The sequence below is a fragment of the Hevea brasiliensis genome, chromosome 8 (assembly GCF_030052815.1).
Source record: "Hevea brasiliensis isolate MT/VB/25A 57/8 chromosome 8, ASM3005281v1, whole genome shotgun sequence".
NCBI lineage: Eukaryota > Viridiplantae > Streptophyta > Magnoliopsida > Malpighiales > Euphorbiaceae > Hevea > Hevea brasiliensis.
In genome coordinates, this window is record NC_079500.1 from 14,663,313 (window position 1) to 14,681,759 (window position 18,447).

At 30.6% G+C, this 18,447-nt stretch overlaps 3 protein-coding genes across 3 annotated transcripts; all 3 read right to left on the reverse strand.

The window, feature by feature from the left end:
• Positions 1 to 5,145: 5,145 nt before the first annotated feature.
• LOC131182068 (proline-rich receptor-like protein kinase PERK3) lies at positions 5,146 to 8,019 on the reverse strand. Its single transcript, XM_058150699.1, has 5 exons — positions 7,746 to 8,019; positions 6,834 to 6,926; positions 6,672 to 6,745; positions 5,748 to 5,870; positions 5,146 to 5,274 (listed from the first exon to the last, which is right to left on the reverse strand). Exons 1-5 carry the CDS (start codon positions 8,017 to 8,019, stop codon positions 5,146 to 5,148), a joined length of 693 nt encoding a protein of 230 aa, XP_058006682.1.
• A 173-nt stretch (positions 8,020 to 8,192) lies between these two features.
• LOC131182069 (proline-rich receptor-like protein kinase PERK3) lies at positions 8,193 to 9,574 on the reverse strand. Its single transcript, XM_058150700.1, has 5 exons — positions 9,567 to 9,574; positions 9,308 to 9,434; positions 8,979 to 9,143; positions 8,669 to 8,744; positions 8,193 to 8,488 (listed from the first exon to the last, which is right to left on the reverse strand). Exons 1-5 carry the CDS (start codon positions 9,572 to 9,574, stop codon positions 8,193 to 8,195), a joined length of 672 nt encoding a protein of 223 aa, XP_058006683.1.
• Positions 9,575 to 9,763: 189 nt separating this feature from the next.
• LOC131182070 (proline-rich receptor-like protein kinase PERK3) lies at positions 9,764 to 11,007 on the reverse strand. Its single transcript, XM_058150701.1, has 4 exons — positions 10,947 to 11,007; positions 10,317 to 10,673; positions 10,153 to 10,233; positions 9,764 to 10,074 (listed from the first exon to the last, which is right to left on the reverse strand). The coding sequence occupies exons 1-4, from the start codon at positions 11,005 to 11,007 to the stop codon at positions 9,926 to 9,928; spliced, it is 648 nt and encodes a 215-aa protein (XP_058006684.1). The 3' UTR covers positions 9,764 to 9,925.
• Between the last annotated feature and the right edge of the window lie 7,440 nt (positions 11,008 to 18,447).

Here is an 18,447-nt window from a genome sequence, read left to right on the forward strand (position 1 = left end):
TGCTTTTGTTCTACATTTCCGACTCTCAATGTATAGACCAAAGACTTCAAGAATTGTCGGCCTCAATATTGTTCTACATTTCTGACACCATCGTGCATATTCAAGAAACAGATACACATAAGTACACCTGATTCCAACCCAGATAAGAAAGTCAAAAGAAACCAGCAATGGCAAAATCGTAATAATCTTAGAAGACAAATCCAATTTTGAACTTCAAATCAATAAAAACTCAGTAACTGGGAAAGCATCACAATAGCCAGAAAAAGAGAAACAAGATTCATAAGAGAAAACTCAATTCTCTTCTCTTATAGCCAGCTAAATTCTTGAGATATAGAAACCCAAATGGCAAACCAGCTAGAGAATCTAGTGCAGTCAATAAAATCAAAGGTTCGAGCCTTGAAGAAGTCGAAGAAACCATACATCAAAATGGACAAAAGTTCAAGTGTGAAGGTTGAGATCCGTAGTAGAAAAGCCAAACAACTTATTGACAAGACTCTCAAAGTAGCCGATCGTCCTGGCAAGAGAAGCGTTTCTTAATTTTTTTTTTCTTTTTTAAATTTTCTTCTGTATATAAAGCTGGACTAATATTCAGCTTTTTCTTCCCTGTTTTCGTTTTCAAATGCCTTCCGATTCTGTGTTTTTCTTTCTGGGGAAAAGCTTTGAAGGGTAAATGGAACCGTTTCGGGTTTGGCTGAACAGAATTTGTTCTTGTTTTGTTTTGTTTTTCTGTAGTTGTTCTGTTAATGAATATTAGAGTTTTTAAGTTCTGGATTTTATTATGATTATCTTTAATATTTTTTTAATAAAAAATTAAAGGAGTAGAGATTCAATGTTGAAATAAAATACTGATAAACAAATTGAAATCTTTGTTGTTGGAAAATCAGAGGGCTATTTCCGAATAACTACTAATTCGATTGATTTTTTTTGTAATTATGTGTTTTTGTTTTGAATGAGATTGGAATTATGTGGAGGAGATTAGAATGGGTGGATTTGAAAATTAAGTTGGAACTCTTTTATGTTAAGATGTGAAGTTTTGACTTTTTTCTTTTTTTTTTTTTAATTATAGGGATAGCAATGTGTGTAAGGTATCATGAAAATTATTCTATATTAATATTATTAAAATTTAAATTTATTTTAAATTTAATTAAAATTTATTTTTAATTATTTAAATTTATTTTAAATTTAATTATTTTTATTTAAAAAAATTTAAATTTATTTAATTTTATATTTTTTTATTAATATTTTACATAAAAAATTATTTTAATTAATAATTTATATTTTAAAAATTTAATAATATATTTAAATTTCATTTTATATAAAATAAAATATATAAAAATTTATGAATATTATTATAAAAAATATATATTTTATATTTAATTAAGTATTTATATAAATGAATTTAAATAATAGATATCCAAAATGTAAAATTTAAATTCGATTTAAATTCGTCACGAATAATATTTTTTAAACTTAAATTTATTTTAAATTCAATTATATAATACTCAAATTTATCTTATTAGAGTTCAATATTCGTAAAAATCTGATGGTTATCATTCCTAAACTTTTGGACTGCAGTGTGCAACAGCAACAGAACAACTGAAACTAATCTCACTGAACATATGTGGATAGCACTGCCAATTGTCTCTATTTCTTTTTAGGATTTGATTTAAAGATACTTCAAAATGGACAAAAGTTCCAGTGTTAAAGTTGAGATCCGTAGTAGAAAAGCCAAACAACTTATTGACAAGACTCTCAAAGTAGCTGATCGTCCTGGCAAGAGAAGCGTTTCTTAATTTTTTTTTTTCTTATTTAAATTTTCCTCTGTATATAAAGCTGGGCTAATATTCAGCTTTTTCTTCCCTGTTTTCGTTTTCAAGTGCCTTCCGATTCTGTGTTCTTCTTTCTGGGGAAAAGCTTTGAAGGGTAAATGGAACCGTTTCGGGTTTGGCTTAACAGAATTTGTTTTTGTTTTGTTTTTTCTGTAGTTGTTCTGTTAATGAATATTAGAGTTTTTATGTTTTGGATTTTATTATGATTATCTTTAATATTTTTTTAATAAAAAATTAAAAGAGTAGAGATTCAAAGTTAAAGTAAAATACTGATAAACAAATTGAAATCGCTGTTGATGGAAAATTAGAGGGCTATTTCCGAATAACTAGTAATTCGATTGATTTTTTTTTGTAATTATGTGTTTTTGTTTTGAATGGGATTGGAATCATGTCGATAGGGTGTGCAAATGGTCGATTCGGTTCCGAACCGAATCGAATCGATAAAATTGAAAATCGAAAATTAAAAATTTTGACAACAGAGTCGAATCGATTGATAAGAGAAAATCGAATCGAATTGAATCGATAAATATTAGTTCGATTCGATTTGGTTTTAAACCGATCAAATCGAAATTTATAAAATTTTATATTTTTAACATTAAATTTAAATAATAAAAACAAAAAAACAAAAAAAATTAGAAATCAAAACTCAAAAATCTTAAGGTTCGGTTCGATTTTATTTGATTTTGATTCGGTTCGATTCGATTCGATTCAATTTGATTCGATTTTTTTATTTTCTATATATAATAATAATAATTTCGGTTCGGTTCGATTTTTTTAATTTTTTTATGAAAATAACCGAACCGAACCGATTAATTAAAATTATTAAAATTATAAACTAAACCGAATTGATTAAACCAAATTAATCGATTCGATTCGATTTTTTAATTTAAACCGAAAACTGCACTCCCTTACATGCGGAGGAGATTAAAATGGGTGGATTTGAAAATTAAGTTGGAATTGATTTTATTGGTGTACCAAACTCTTTTACGGTAAGATGTGAAGTTTGACTTTTCTTTTTTTTTTTTATTAATTATAGGGATAGCAATGTGTGTAAGGTATCATGAAAATTATTCTATATTAATATTATTAAAATTTAAATTTATTTTAAATTTAATTAAAATTTATTTTTAATTATTTAAATTCATCTTAAATTTAATTATTTTTATTTAAAAAATTTTAAATTTATTTAATTTTATATTTTTTAATTAATATTTTACATAAAAAATTATTTTAATTAATAATTTATATTTTAAATTTTTAATAATATATTTAAATTTCATTTTATATAAAATAAAATATATAAAAATTTGTGAATATTATTATAAAAAATATATATTTTATATTTAATTAAGTATTTATATAAACAAATTCGAATAATAGATATCCAATATGTAAAATTTGAATTTGATTTGAGCCCGTCACGAATATTATTTTTTAAACTCAAATCTATTCCAAACTCAATTATATAATATTCAAATTCTTCTTATTAGAGTTCAATCGAATGAGATATTCGTAAAAATCCAACGGTTACCATTCCTAAACTTGTGGATTGCAGTGTGCAACAGCAACAGAACAACTGAAACTAATCTCACTGACCAGATGTGGATAGCACTGCCAATTGTCTCTTTCTTTTTAGGATTTGATTTAAAGACACTTCATTTTGGTTAATTGGTACTTCCCTTCAGTTGATTATGGATTCTGTGACCCATAAGGAGACTACTGAAAATGCAGAGTAATGACCTAATAGCCAAGTGAAATTCTGATGACAAAAATTAAAAAAACCAAGAGATTTTTTGTTAAGTAAGAGATTTAGAGAATGGAAACTCAGGACATAAATTTTAATTTAGCTGTCAAGTGAATGATTTAACTCAGCATTTTCAGTAAAGTTGCTTTAAATTAAGTTAAAGTACTATCATTATTGTTTAATTGATTTTTATTCTTGTTTTAAATTAAATTTATTTTATTTATTATTGTTTAGAGTTTGATAATTAAATCATAAATAATTTGTGATCAAGAAGTTTGTAAGTTAATTCTTTTTACTGAGCGATTTTGAACAAATTTAAATATGTACATTTTGATTCAGATTATTATTATTATTATTATTTAGATTATTTCTTGTAATTATGAGTTTGTATTTGCAATCATATGTTATGTGGGGAAAATAAAAATGGGGATTCGAAGATTAATGTGGAGTTGATCATATCGGTGATGTATACTTAGGCTCAGTTTGGATGGGTTGAGGGAAGGGTAATTAATGGAAGGACAATGGAAGGTAAGGAAGGGAAAGAATGAGGAAGGTTAAAAAAAAAAAAATTCATGTTTGGGAAGAGGTGAATTAATAGAAAGGTAAGAGAGCTAGTGTATATTTTTTATGTTTGAAAAGAGGTGAAAGAATGGTAAATAATTATTAGAAGTATAAAAATATCATTTTCTATTAGATAATTTATTAAATGATAAACTCATTATGATAAATATTAAATTTACAAATAATAATGGTCTACTATAAATAAATCACAAAATTAATAAATCAAAACAATAAGGCACAAATCTAACAAAGATTGAATAAAGAATGGATTGTTTAGAAAAAAAAAAAATGATAATTGAAGTATAATAATTGGAGCAAACTATTGAAAGAACAAATAAAAAAAATTGATAATTGAAATATAATAATTGTAACAAACTATTTAAAAAATAAATGATTGATAGCTGAGAAAACATGTATGGCTACTTGAGAGAGAAGACATTTATTTGAAGTGATACGCTAGGTTTATTTTTAATGAGTATAATTGAATTTTTAATAAAAAATTAAAAATATAATAGGAAAATAAAAAATAAAGTAATTTTTAATTCTTACATTCCCTTGCTTACACCCTAATTTGGGATGTAAGAAAATTGAGATTTGAGGGGTAAGAATGATAAGCCTTACCCTTACTTACTCTTACTTACTCTTACCCTTTATTAACTCCTATCTTCTCAAACAGAAACATAATAATTACTTATACCTTCTTATCCTTATTTACCATTCCCTCACCCCACTCAAAGAGAGCGTTAATTTCTCCTGTCCAAATTCATTTGTGTTTTGAAGTTAATAAGACTTTTTGGATTGGGGCTATATGTAAACAAGTACTTCAAATGCACTGGTATATGCCTCGAGTATAATTTATCTGAAAATACAGAAATCACTAAATCAGATGCAAACACCTTACATCTGGAAACAGATCAAGGCCTAAAATACTCACCTCCTTACAGATATAGTAACAAATCCAAGATATCTGCGCATATTTCCATTCTGCACAACTTCCTTTTGAAGCGAAGCTCAACTTGCCATAATCTTGGGCATGGGCAGAGATTCCAAGCCGAAGGTTGGCCCAACTCGCTTTGTTAGCTGTTGTTCCCCTTTGTAGAGATCTTGCAGATCGAGTTTTCCTTTAACAACTTCAAGTATCTGCTTTGAACATAAATGTAAAAAGATTGTGCAGATTGAGATTCATTAGAATATTAGCTCGAACTATAGACTACTAATTAGCGAATGAACAACATTACTTCTATTTATTTAGAGCACTGAACATCTATCAACATTATTCTACATAATTTGAATATGTGAAGCTATTTGTGGAATTACCTGTTGCATTTCTGGTCAATCTTGTGGATTATCATGTAAACAGGCTAAGGCACAAGCAATCATTCGATTTATTTCAATTTTGCTATGCTTCTTTAATCTCTTGTCCAAAAAGTCATAGTTTCCGTTGGACAAAGCTCTTTTAAGTTGAGGCACACCCTACATATGAATAGATGAATATTAGTTTATTATTTTTTCCCAAAGCAATTCAGCTTTAATTTTCCAAAATTTTTTTTCCTATACATTATAAATGTACAACAATATCTATAGACTATATTAATTGAGCAACAAATACATACCCATTGAACTATATCATCAAAATGTTTTTCTCCAATTATCATCTCCAGAAACATTGCACCATAAGAATAAATAGTAGTCTTCTCGGTGAACTCAAGGGTACTAGTATATTCAGAGCCATACATCTGCATTTGAAAATGCAAGAAGTGCTAAAATATGAGAAGAAGTTCAGCAAATATTCCCCTAAGTTGTAAATATGGTAAGATGCTTTTCTTCCTTTATTATATATATATATATATATATATATATATATATATATATATAATTTTTCCTAATATGCCAAAAGTGTATCACATGGCTGCAATTTAATTTAGCTCAGGCAACAAAATAGAAAATAGAATTTTCATCTTTACCTAGCGGAGCTACGAGTAACTTTGAAATCTGAAGAAAACTTTTCACATCCATACTCTGCAATCTGAACAAATATGATCCAGGTAAATTTATTGCATCCAATAGTTTTAATATCAAAGACAAAAACGCAGTTTGTTTATATAGTTTAATCTTCCAGTATATGAGTGACACATTCAACATCAAATCTAATTAAAAAAAAAAAAACTTTATGGCTCCACCGTCAAATTTATCCATTAATATGATTCCCATTTCAAATGGCTTATACAAATTGATGACCATAAGATTTATAAAAATACAGATCATAATTGTCTGTTGTCAGCAATTACATGGAGATAAATGTATATTTAATTATATACTGAATAACAAGCTGACCATCCATTAATTAAACTTCTTTTTATGTGAAGTTAAATGCAGTTAAGATCGTCGGCATAAATATAAAAGATATTAAAACTTCAAAACTTCTTTTATATATATATATATATATATATATATATATATATATATATATATATATATATATAAAATAAAATGCCCAAATATGTGCAAACTATTGCCCAAATATGTGTAATTATTACCTTGAGCTCACAATGACCATCAAGAAAAAATGCGTCCTTCCATTGCACTGATATATGCCACGAGTAAATATTTTCTGAAAATACGTAAATCACAAATCAGATATAAACATCTTAAATTTGGAAACAGATCAAGGCTTAGTAGCCAAGGCCTAAATTACTCACCTTTCGCACGTTCATTTGCCAAGGCTTCTGCCGATGGTATGCAAGCTTCATGAAATATGCACCAACAACCGTCCTCACCTAAACGCTTTAGTTCTGCATGGTATGTATCCAAGATAAATTTCAATAACTGTTCCTGAACTTATATAATACTATAGTTCTTTAATTTTAAAATATAACATAAAATCCCCTATACTTTTAAATTTTACATAATAAAATCTCCCTAACTTTTAATTATTGATTTTTTAGTTAGAAACTGATTTGAATAGCTCCCGCAAGGCGCTTATTCAACATTTCTTTCTCATCTCTTATGCAAAGTGTAAAATTATTTTCTTTACACATGAAAAATTATTCTGTCTATAGAGAAAAGAATAATTCAATTTACACATAGTTTGAGAGAGAAAAGAGGAACACTGACTAAGCTCTATGCTAGAACTGTCCGAATCAGCGTCTAACTGAAAAACTGACAATTGAAGGTTAGAAGAATTTTACTGTGTAAAATTTAAAAGTTTATGGGGTTTTAGGTTACATTTTTAAGTTGAGGGACTGTAATGTTACAATTAGATAAGTTCAGGGACAGTTATCAAAATTTATCCCATGTATCCACTTGTAATTAAGAACATAAAATATATAAAGCACATATTTAATTGTTAGGACGACTAATCACAAACTGAAATGTCCAAGCAAATATTCCAATGTCCAGAAAGGAAGAGAATATGGGCTATTGTCTTCAGATTTTGGATTAATAATAGAGACCCACAGCTAGAAACCTAATGCCGTACAGATTGTTTTTGGATTAATAATATGGGCTATTGTCTTCAGATTTTGGGATAGACATGGTCTTTGGATATCACACCACAAGAATAGTTTCCTGCAAAGCCTTGCCAAAATAGTACAAGTTCGTTAGGGGCATACCATCAAAATAATGTCCCAAGGATTTGCACTGCGGAACAAACTCATAAACAAGCAGTCTATTGGCTCCATCTTCGCAGTATCCAATAAGGTTAACAAGATCTTTGTGATGGTATCCACTAGCAATAGCTTTCATCTTTGTGTATTCTTCTTCTTGCTTCCTAGGATTATTAAATTTCTTAACTGCTACCTTTTCACCATTTAGGTCTCCCTTATAAACTTGGCCCAAAGCACCCTCGTCAAGACAGTTGTCCTCGGAGAAACCTCTAGTTGCCATTGTCAGTTCTTAATAAGTAAATCTTCTCGGCTGATAATCTTCTTGAAAATTAATTTTCCTCTGATGATGATCTTGAAACCTCTCAGTGCCATTAGTGGCATCGGAGGAACCATTAGTTGCAATTGGGAGTTCTCGATGAGTAAATTGCCTCCGTTCAATGCCATTATAAGCTTCTAAACTGACAAGAGGCTTCGGTTTCTGAGATTAATTGGGCTCAACATTATGAGATCCATTAACTTCTGAACTGACAAGAGGTACGGCTTCTGAGATCCATTGAGCTCAACATTATGAGATCCATTAACTTCCGAACTGACAAGAGGCTTCGGCTCTAGAGATCCATTGGACTCAACAGTTTGAGCTTCATTAGGCTCAAAATTATGAGATTCATTAGCTTTTGAACTGACATGAGGCTTTAGTTTCTGAGATCCATTGAGCTCAATATTATTAGATCCACTAGACTCAGGATTATCTGGTAAAGGAATAGAATGATAAATTAGAGTAGTGATATAATTAAAGATGGGATTTGTTAAAGGAGAATCACAAATAAGTTGATCCAAAGAAAAGAGGAAATTTAATATATGAATTTTTATGGCAATCGTGTGTGTAGCATATAAAATTTCCATAAGAGATGGAAATTCACATGTAGTACCTTTCAGGAATATGTTGTCATTCTTCTCATTCCATATTTCTTCTATAGAAATATATTCTTCAATAACTCGAACTATCTGCATCGCATAGCAATAGTGAAAAGGTTATACACGAATGTAATATTTCTATTTTTGTTTTTTTAATGTTTAATGTATGTCTAATGGTATCTCTTCACTTTTTACATCTTTTAAAGGTAGTGAAAGAAATCATTGAATCAAGCTATCCTTTTACATATTTTCAAAAATATTTTAATAATAATTAATAGTGAAAATAATGAAATATGCCAAGTAATAATGCACTTGAATTTTGACCTGATTCATTTTTGGACGAGAATTTGAAGGTTTATATATGCAAACTGCAGCACAAGAAATCATTGCTTCCATTTCTTTTTTGTTATAGTCCATTTGCAATAATTTGGAATTGACCAGATTTTTATAGTCTTGGTTGCGCAAAGCCCATTGAATCCAAGGTTTTGTCTGAAAATCAATAAATACAAGTAGTTATTATTTTTGTATCAAGAGTTAATTTTCTATCATTATTTTCCCTTTATTTGATAAGAGAAAAGCAGTATTTAGTTTGAGAGATTTGAAAGAATCCATAAATTTCAAAAGGTATTAACTATTATAGATGAGTGCCATACCCAAGCAATAACAGTGTCTTCAAGCTTAGTTTTTTTCCCAGATATTAGTTCTAGAAGAACCATACCATAGAAATAAACATCCGACTTTTTAGAGTCTCTTTGAGGATAATGCTCTGGATCCGCATAACTGGATTGAACAAGTAATCATATCAATGCCTTCAAGCTAAGTATTTCTCTCAATTATTAGCTTTAGATGAACCATACTATAGGAATAAACATATGACTTTTTAGCAACATTTTGAGAATGATAATGCTCTACTTCTGCATAACTGCATTTAATAACCAAATTAAAAACTTTTATCCAAAAATGAAAATCTTTGATCGAGAAGCCCCAAAAAGGGGCCTTTTCTTCACTTTTATTTAATTATTTCAAATTAAACTATAATATTAATGTATTCAACCCTTAAATAAAAAAAAAAAAAGAAAGAAAAAAAAACATCTTACACTTCAGTTCCCTTGTTTAATCTAGTGATGTGAGTAAGGCTACCAGTTTCCAGAAAAAGAAGGTCAAGCCCAAAATCTGCGACCTGAACAAAAATAATCTAAGTAGATTTAACATATTTATTGTAGCATTTTTTTTTCTTTAAATTGTGGCATATAATTTAATATGAAAGACAACTAAATATAATAAAATTGATATCCAAATATGAAATTAATATCTTCTAAAAAAAATCCTGGCATGCTTGTATACGCTACCTTTGGCTCATGTTTATCGTCAATAAGCATATTATTGGCCTTAACATCACGATGAATGATTTTGGGTGTACCTATACAGACAGAACAAATACTTTTAGATAGAAATAAATTAATAACAGAAAAAAAAAGGAAAAAAATAGCACACTCACATTTTTCATGTAAATATTCCAACCCTTCAGCTGTGCCTTTGGCGATTTTCATTCTATTTTCCCACTCCAAAGTCGTCTCTCCTACGATGTCATTTATTGTGAGTAAGATCGATCTTAACATCATATTATTATTTGTATATGTCTCAGAGCACAAAAGGACTCACCATGTAAATAATGTCTCAAAGATTTTTTTGGAACGTACTCTAAAACAAGCAATATATCGTCTCCTTCAATGCAGTATCCAAGCAACTTAACAAGATTTTTGTGACTCACTTGGCTAACAACCTTAATCTCCTTCTCCGATTCTTCTTTCGACTGCGACCTTTCATCCCGACCAATTTTAAGTTTCTTAATGGCAACTTTTTTGACACCTAGTGTTGCCTTGAAGACTCGACCAAAACCACCCTCGCCGAGGAGTTTGCTGTTGCAAAACTTATCAGTTGCTTCTGCTAGTTCATTGTAGCTATATTGCCTCAGCCCAAATCCATCTCGTGAGGTAGAGCCTTTTGGTGAGGTAAATCCTTTTCAAAGTGAAAGGAAACAAAACGCTAGAATTAGAACACACACACACACACACACATTTATAAGTAAGTCAACACCAGAAAATTTTATTAAAGACCTGGAAAAAACGAAGGCCGAGATGGAGAAAAGAGTATATATTTTCCCTATCCATCAAACATCTAGACAACTAGAGGACTAAGAAATGGAACCCATAAAAATAAAATAAAGGAGGATCAGTTTTGTCATGATCTCATAAATAAAAGTATAATTCAAGAACCACTATGGAACTATACCTGCAGTGTCAGCGCGGTGATCTGCCTCGTTGCTTCTGAAACAATTCATCACGCAAGCCATCGAGATTGCAAGTAGATACAATACTATGATTAGGGTTGAGAGAGAGAGAGAGAGAGAGAGAGAGAGATACAGGTTGAGGACTCCAGAGAAAGAGAGAGGGTAATGTTCAGACTTTATAGAGAGAGAGAGAAAGAGGCATCGTTTCCTGTAGACAAGATTATAGGGTATGGCAGCCTCATTGTTTAGATGGAATATTTTCAAATATTTTTTCTGGGCTTAAAGACGGCAGGTTAAGTAAAGCAGGCATCTTAAGTAAAGCAGGCATCTTAAGTAAAGCAGGCATCAACTTTCAAAAGTCCAAGAGAAATTTCGTTGGAGCGTGAGAGAATGCTTTAATAAATTGCCATGAATATGTTAAAGATGTGTACCTTCCTAAGTCTAAATTAATAATATTTGCTTTTTGATAGTAGAAGCAAAGATGCAAACTAAAGAATTTTAACTGAATAATTTTGAGTCAAAATTTCATTCAAATCTTTAATTATAATTTTATTATTAATAAATTCTCAAATTTGATCAAATAAAATTTAATTTGAAAAATTATCATTTCATTATTAATAAATTTTAATAAGAGGTATCTTAATTAAAATAAAAAATAAAGTTAGAAGATATCTTAATCTAAATAAAAATTAAATTAAATTGACATAGCTATTAATTAATAAGAAAGGACAACAAAATGAAGCATAATTTAATTTTCATATGTAATATATATTTTATTATATTATTTTTTTAGTAAGAAATTATATTTGAAGCAAAGTTATTATAAAATATTAATGTTAAAAATATTATAAAAAGTTAAAACTCTTAAATTATGTTGTGCATTTCCTTAATTATATTAAACAATTCGTAACAAATACATTAATTAATCACTCTTATTTTCCTTTTAGATATAATAAAATATATTTACTATTTTAATTATATTATGTATGCATTATAAAAAGTTTTATCTAATATAAAAAATAATCATCCATAACTCATTGAAAACATTTCTCACACTCTAATTAACAAAAAAGTCTTTTTAAATTCTACTAAAATTTTAAGTCATTGATATAACACTTTACTTTTATCATCTTTTCATTTTCTTCAACGTAACCAAAGAGTTCGGGAGAACGGAAAGGGAAGGTTCCTTTCTTGTAGAGCACATTAGCTTTGATTTTATTATTTTTTTAACCTAAAATAATTTTTAAAAAAAATGGAAGATGTAATTTATTTTCAATTTAAAAGCAGTGATTAAAAATAAAAAGAAAAGGTTGAAGAGTGTGGAAGGCTTGTCTTTGCAAGCCTTTGCCCCATAGCAAGCCCATCTGCCGACGGTCATTGGATGGAGAAATTATCTAAAGCCTTGATTGCCTCCAGTTTTTTCGCTCGTTATTGCATGGATCCCTCATACATGAGAAATTATTAAGTGCATTAAGTGTTTATGTATTATCTCTCATAATCATGTGAGATTCATTCTTTGTATTATAGGAATGATCTATTTTTATATGAGAGAAGAAGCACTATTTTTTAGTCCTCATTATATTAGGTTACAAAAATAAAAGGTTGAAGAATGGTCGTAAGACTCGTCATTACAAGTTTTTGTCACACATTAAAAAAAATAAATAATAAAAAAAGAAAAAACTTTGCCACACTGCAAGCCCACGGTTCCATGGCGGAGAAATTGTGTGAAGCCTTGAAACGCTTTTGACGAGGGAGATATAAGTCTCGTTTGACATTGAGTTTCAGAGTTTAAAACTGTTTTTTTGAATAAAAGCATCATTTTAGATGTTGTTGAAAAAAGTAGTTTGAAAAAAACTATTTTGTTATTTTAGTGTTTTTATGATTAAAACTGATCATATTTAATTTTTAATTATTTTTTAACACTTTCTAACTAGTATATTTAAGAAAGTGATTTTCTCAATAGCAGTTTCAACAATAATGCCAAATAGGCCTATAGAGAGAGGAGGGTATAGTTAGAATAAACTTCAACCTGAATTTTTAGATATAATTCATAAAATTTATTTATGATGTAATTATTATTATAATTAAATTTGAGATGAGTTAAGATTTAGTAAATAATATCTTACTGAATTCAAATTTTATATGTTTGGTATTTAGCATTTGAACTTATTTATATAAATAATTAATTATATATATATATATGCATAAAATATAATTTATTAATAAAAAATATACATAAGAGCTCGAATGCTCTCGTTGGTACTCAAGGCGCAAGCCAAGGAGTGAAACTGAAAGCGAAAACCCATCTTTGCTTTCCTGTATAGCATACATTCCAAGCTCCGGCATCCTATCAAATAAACTTTTAGGCTATTGCCAGTCTTACAGGGCCAATTAAAGAAGAGAAGAGTGAAGAAATGAGAAATCTCCACTAGTGGCTTAGAAACTTATTTACTCTATTTCAAAAGGTTGCACCTAATATAAATTAGATTTTAACCGTTAGATTAAATATTTGTATTAAGATTTATATAAAATTAATTAAAATGCATATAATGAATACATGAATCTAAATGTAAATATTTAATTTAATGATTGTTATGTTCATCCTCATATGAGTTCGAGCTATCTATAGCCGCATCCTTAAAAAAATTTCAGGTTATGTATTTTTGAATTTGAATGGAATATATCAAGTGCCTCTTCAGCCTGTACCATAATCTATAGGCAAGCTTCGTCAACGTTGATGAAACTAGGGGTGAGCATTTGGTTCAAACCGAATCGAATTGAATTAAATTATAAAAATCGAACCGTAAATTTTAGAAACCGAACCGAACCAAAATGGGTAAAAAATCGAATTGAACCGAACCGCTCTATTTCGGTTCGGTTCGGTTTAAACCGATCGGTTTGATTTTTTATTGATTTTTTAATTTAGATTTGATTTTCAAGTTATTTGGTCTAATTTTAACTTTGGTTTTAACTTTGGTTTGAACCTAATAACCATTAATCAATGAAATTAAACAATTAATATATATATATATATAATTAAATATAATTCATAAATTTTTCATAAAAATAAATCAATTCAAAAATCGATTAATTTAGTTTGATTTGACTATATACATTACTATTCGGTTCGGTTCGGTTCGGTTTAACCGATTTTTTTTCTCTTCAAAATCGAACCGAACCGAAATAATCGAAATTTTTATAATATAAAATCGAACCGAATCGATTTAATTTTAAAACCGAACCAATTGAATCAAATTGACTCGGTTCGATTCGATTTTTCGGTTTGAACAGAATTCTACTCAGCCCTAGATGAAACCCTGAATTAAACATGGAATGTACGTCCAATATTGATGAAATGACTACATTCACCAACAAAATCAAAGTCTTCCTGAGACCTCCAACCTCCAAAATTGGAAGATTATTACATTAATAAATTCATTTAAAAAAGATGTTTTCATTTCTTTCGCATAATTCCCTTTCTTCCTTTTGCACTATTTGTATTTTGCTTTGGAGATTATCCATTTGGGACATCAAGGTTTTAAGTGCACATTTTAAGGCTCAGGGGAGTTAATTCCTCAAAGTGTCGTAGTTTGGTCAGCTCATATACCTTTAAGATTTGGAGGTGGTTGCAGCTTCAAGTAGGTGCGCTTGGCTTTTTTGGCGGTTCTCGCTAGGTTGACACAGTTAGGCTTGTGCAGTTGGCCTTTTAGGATTTAAAGGAAAGTGTTCAATCCTTTCCCCGCCAATTGATATTGTTGGAAAGTTGTGAGCCCCTAGATATATGCCTGTGAGACAAGAAGAAGATTATCATGGTTTCTCCAATGAGAAAACTCTGATGATTAAGTCAGTGAATCGAAGAAAGATAAGATATACTCTCTTACCTTCTAATATTTGAATGAAGGCTCATTCTTTGGTTTTCTCAAAGGAGAAAGAAAAAAAAAAAAATTCTCAATTTAGAATTCACATTATTAGGCTGCTTAGAGATACTTATACTTGCTCGGAAGTATGGTGATAAAAATAGAGAATAAATTTCAACAATTGTCCCTGAATTTATATGGTTGTAACATTACAGTTCTTCAACTATAAAATGTAACATAAAACCTCTTCAACTTTTAAATTTTACACAATAAAATTCCTCTAAATTCCAATTAATGATTTTTTAGTTAGATACTAAAGTGAACAAGTCCAGCATGGTGCTCAATCGGCATTTTTCTCCTCTCTTGTGTAAATTGTAAAATTATTTTCTCTACATGTAAAAAATTATTTTCTCTACAGAGAGAAGAATGATTCAATTTATACATGGCTTAAGAAATAAAAGAGAACTAAGCATTACGCTTGAACTGTCCAGGTTAACGTCTAACTGGAAAACCAGTTATTAGAGGTAAGAGAAAATTTACCGTGCAAAATTTAAAAATTGATAAAATTTTATATTACATTTTTAAGTTAAAAGTCTATAGTATTATAATTATATAAGTTTAAAAATAATTGTTAAAATTTATCTTATAATCCTCTTATTAGTAGAGTACGTATAATCATGAGAATGTCAATATTGATTAGCGTATGGTATCTTTGGAATGTTTGAATGGTTTGAGTCAGACTTAATCATTCAAGTATGTTGTTACAAATGCTTGTGCATGCCTCATTTATTGTAGAATATTTATGTCACATCACATGTCATATTAATGATAGTCAACCAGCTAATCTACTTCAGTTGCCTGCCTGGCTTTGGTCAAGTGGAAAGGGCACAATGAATCTGGAGCTACGTCCCAGATCGATCCCCTCTCCCATGCACCTATCGACAAAAAAAAGAAAGAAAGAAAAATCTACTTCACTTAGAGTAAAAAAAAAGAAATCAGCTAATTTACCATTTGGGTAGAAGCCAGACTTTATAATCTGTTATCCTTCAAGTTATTAATTTAAAGTATATGTCGACATCATATTTTGGCTGACTTCCGAAGTCAAGGGACTTTTTAATCAACTTTATAAGCCGCTTTCAGCCGATGTCTTTCGATCATAAATGACTTTTCCGAACTCATCGATTACTCGACCACGGAATGAACCGATCCCACACTTAGTTAATTGTTTTCCTATCTCTTATTATATGAGTTCGAATCGATGACGGGTCTCTGTACCATCCACTCTTGCCTCTCTTTACAAATATTGTGGAACTTCATTTAGCTAATGTTAGAATTGGGCTTCTCACTTGAATGTCCCAGATATTCCTTAAAATAAAGTTAAGGTTTCTGTCCGGTTTACTGACCATTCCGATCTTAAGAATCGGCTCGCTTTCCTGACACGTCGAAGGAAGATTCCTAAAACACAATAATAAAATCAAATTAAGGGGATCGGTTAGCAAGGGTTCTCGGATTGAGCAAACTTTCAAAACCATGGATCGACTAATGAAGATTCAGTTAGGGATCAGATCGGATATGCATATCAGAGATCGAAAAACAACTAATGCAATAATAAAATAACAACCTTCAAATAAAATTTCATTTCATTTCCAAAAGATCGGGTTACATCATTAGGGGAATCTTTAAAGATCAGATCACATCATTTGGGCGATCTCTAAAGATCAACACTACATCTTACCTAGTAAGGACCTATGTCAAAGCCTAGTCTTGTGGCTAAATCAAAAGATGTGTTTGATCAGAAAGCCAGCCATAAGTATCGGATAGATGTGTAGCTCAGATAGGGTGACTATGACTCTCATGATGGTGAGTGGAGTCATCGTCGATGTCATCGACCAGAACCGAGCTGCAGTCGGGACGCATGATGTGGTGAGGAGCCAAATAAACTTCAAGAGGTCACCAACATTAAGATTGAAATTAGCAGTCCTCTTGCCCGAGATCGGTCCACTAATTATACCGGCAGACCGATTCGAGATCAGCACAATCATCACTTTCGGTCTTGATCGGTAAATTAGTCTGGTTCCCTCATTGTCATTAGATGTTGTCCTCATGGTTTTCCGATCACCGGGATCATAAATTTTCAGGCGAAGAGCGAAGAAAACAGATGAAAAAAGATCGAAAGCAGTCACCATAATCAGAAATATTACCGAAAAAACTAGAATTGGAATGGGGAGACTGAAAGAGGAGAAGTGAAGTGTGGAGGGGATTTCCCTGTTGGTACATATATATAGGGGGGGGCATTTATTGCATGTAGAAACCGAAGCGGATCCATCGGTAACAGTAGAATTAATGGCGTTGACCAAGGCAAGTAGATAAGGAAGAAAGATCTAGAATGAGAGAGATCGGGGAATGAGAAGGGACCTGATACTAGAGAGATAGAAAAAGGAGAGGGTCATAATAGGGAGATTGGAAGAAATAGAGATCGAAAAACACGAAGGGATTAAAATAACTTTCAATCAACTCTCTTTATAATCAGAGCCGAGTTAGTTAAAGCGTTACAGGCAGATCAAATCTTCACCGCACGCCTCAGTTGCAGAAACGCCTACCTAGCTGACAAACGTCCAAACAATTATGGCAGTTCTATACACCTTGATCTCCACCATTGATCATACTTGTAAGGACGAACTCGGAGCCCTTGGATAAAAAAGTAGACGATAGGATCGGCGCTTTTTATTCTCAGCCCTCGGATCCATCATGTAAGGCAAGACCCTTAGCCGTTGGATTAAGAGAAGAAAGGACATATGTTCTGAATGAAATCTCAACCCTCCATTTTAATTATCTTTAATTCTCAGATATCGAATTGTCTCCTTTTGAATCTAAACCCTCCGTCTCCCCTGATGAGATCTTGACCCTCTATGATGAGCACCCGTTCCCTATAAATACTTGCATGCAATACTGTAGAGGGGACGGATAAAAAGGGTGGTGGTGATTATAGTGGAAATGCTCTGAAATTTGATTCAGTCTTGCTACTTTGCCATTCTAAGCTTTCATAGAATCGAGAAACTTCAGAAACCAGTTTTCTTAAGTATCTCCATTGAAGGAGTTTTGGACCCTGAAATTCTTCATTTTCAGTGTCTTTTCATTACTCTGTGAGACCATTTTTTGTTCAGTTTTGTCTTCATCGCCCTAACATCAGCATATTATTCTCCAAGCTTGACTTCATTCCGACCCGGTTACCGTCGCTTCGGCTCAACTGCATTTTGACCTGGTTCTCATTACTTCGAAGTAAGCATTAGTCCTTCGACCATCTGCTTTCAACTCTACAATATCTGTGGTTCCAGAGTTAGTTCAATAGCCTCAACCCCCCACAGGTAAGTGTCTAGACTGTTATTTTGCCGAATGCTCGTGTTTTATTTTATCTGTTCTTGTTCTTAAAATTTCCATTATGTTCAGTCGCACTAAAATCCCAACGTAGATTATTCAGGTCGATAGTTATTTCCTGAGTCTATTTCTTCTATTCATTCGGAAGCTTTCTTTATTTCTTCTTAGTTTTCATTTCCTTCGAAAATAGGTGTTCTGGTTGTGGGCAAATTGTAGGTAACTTAAAAAATATTGGTAGAAGTATCTTAACGTGAAAGTTTTCAAACAAATA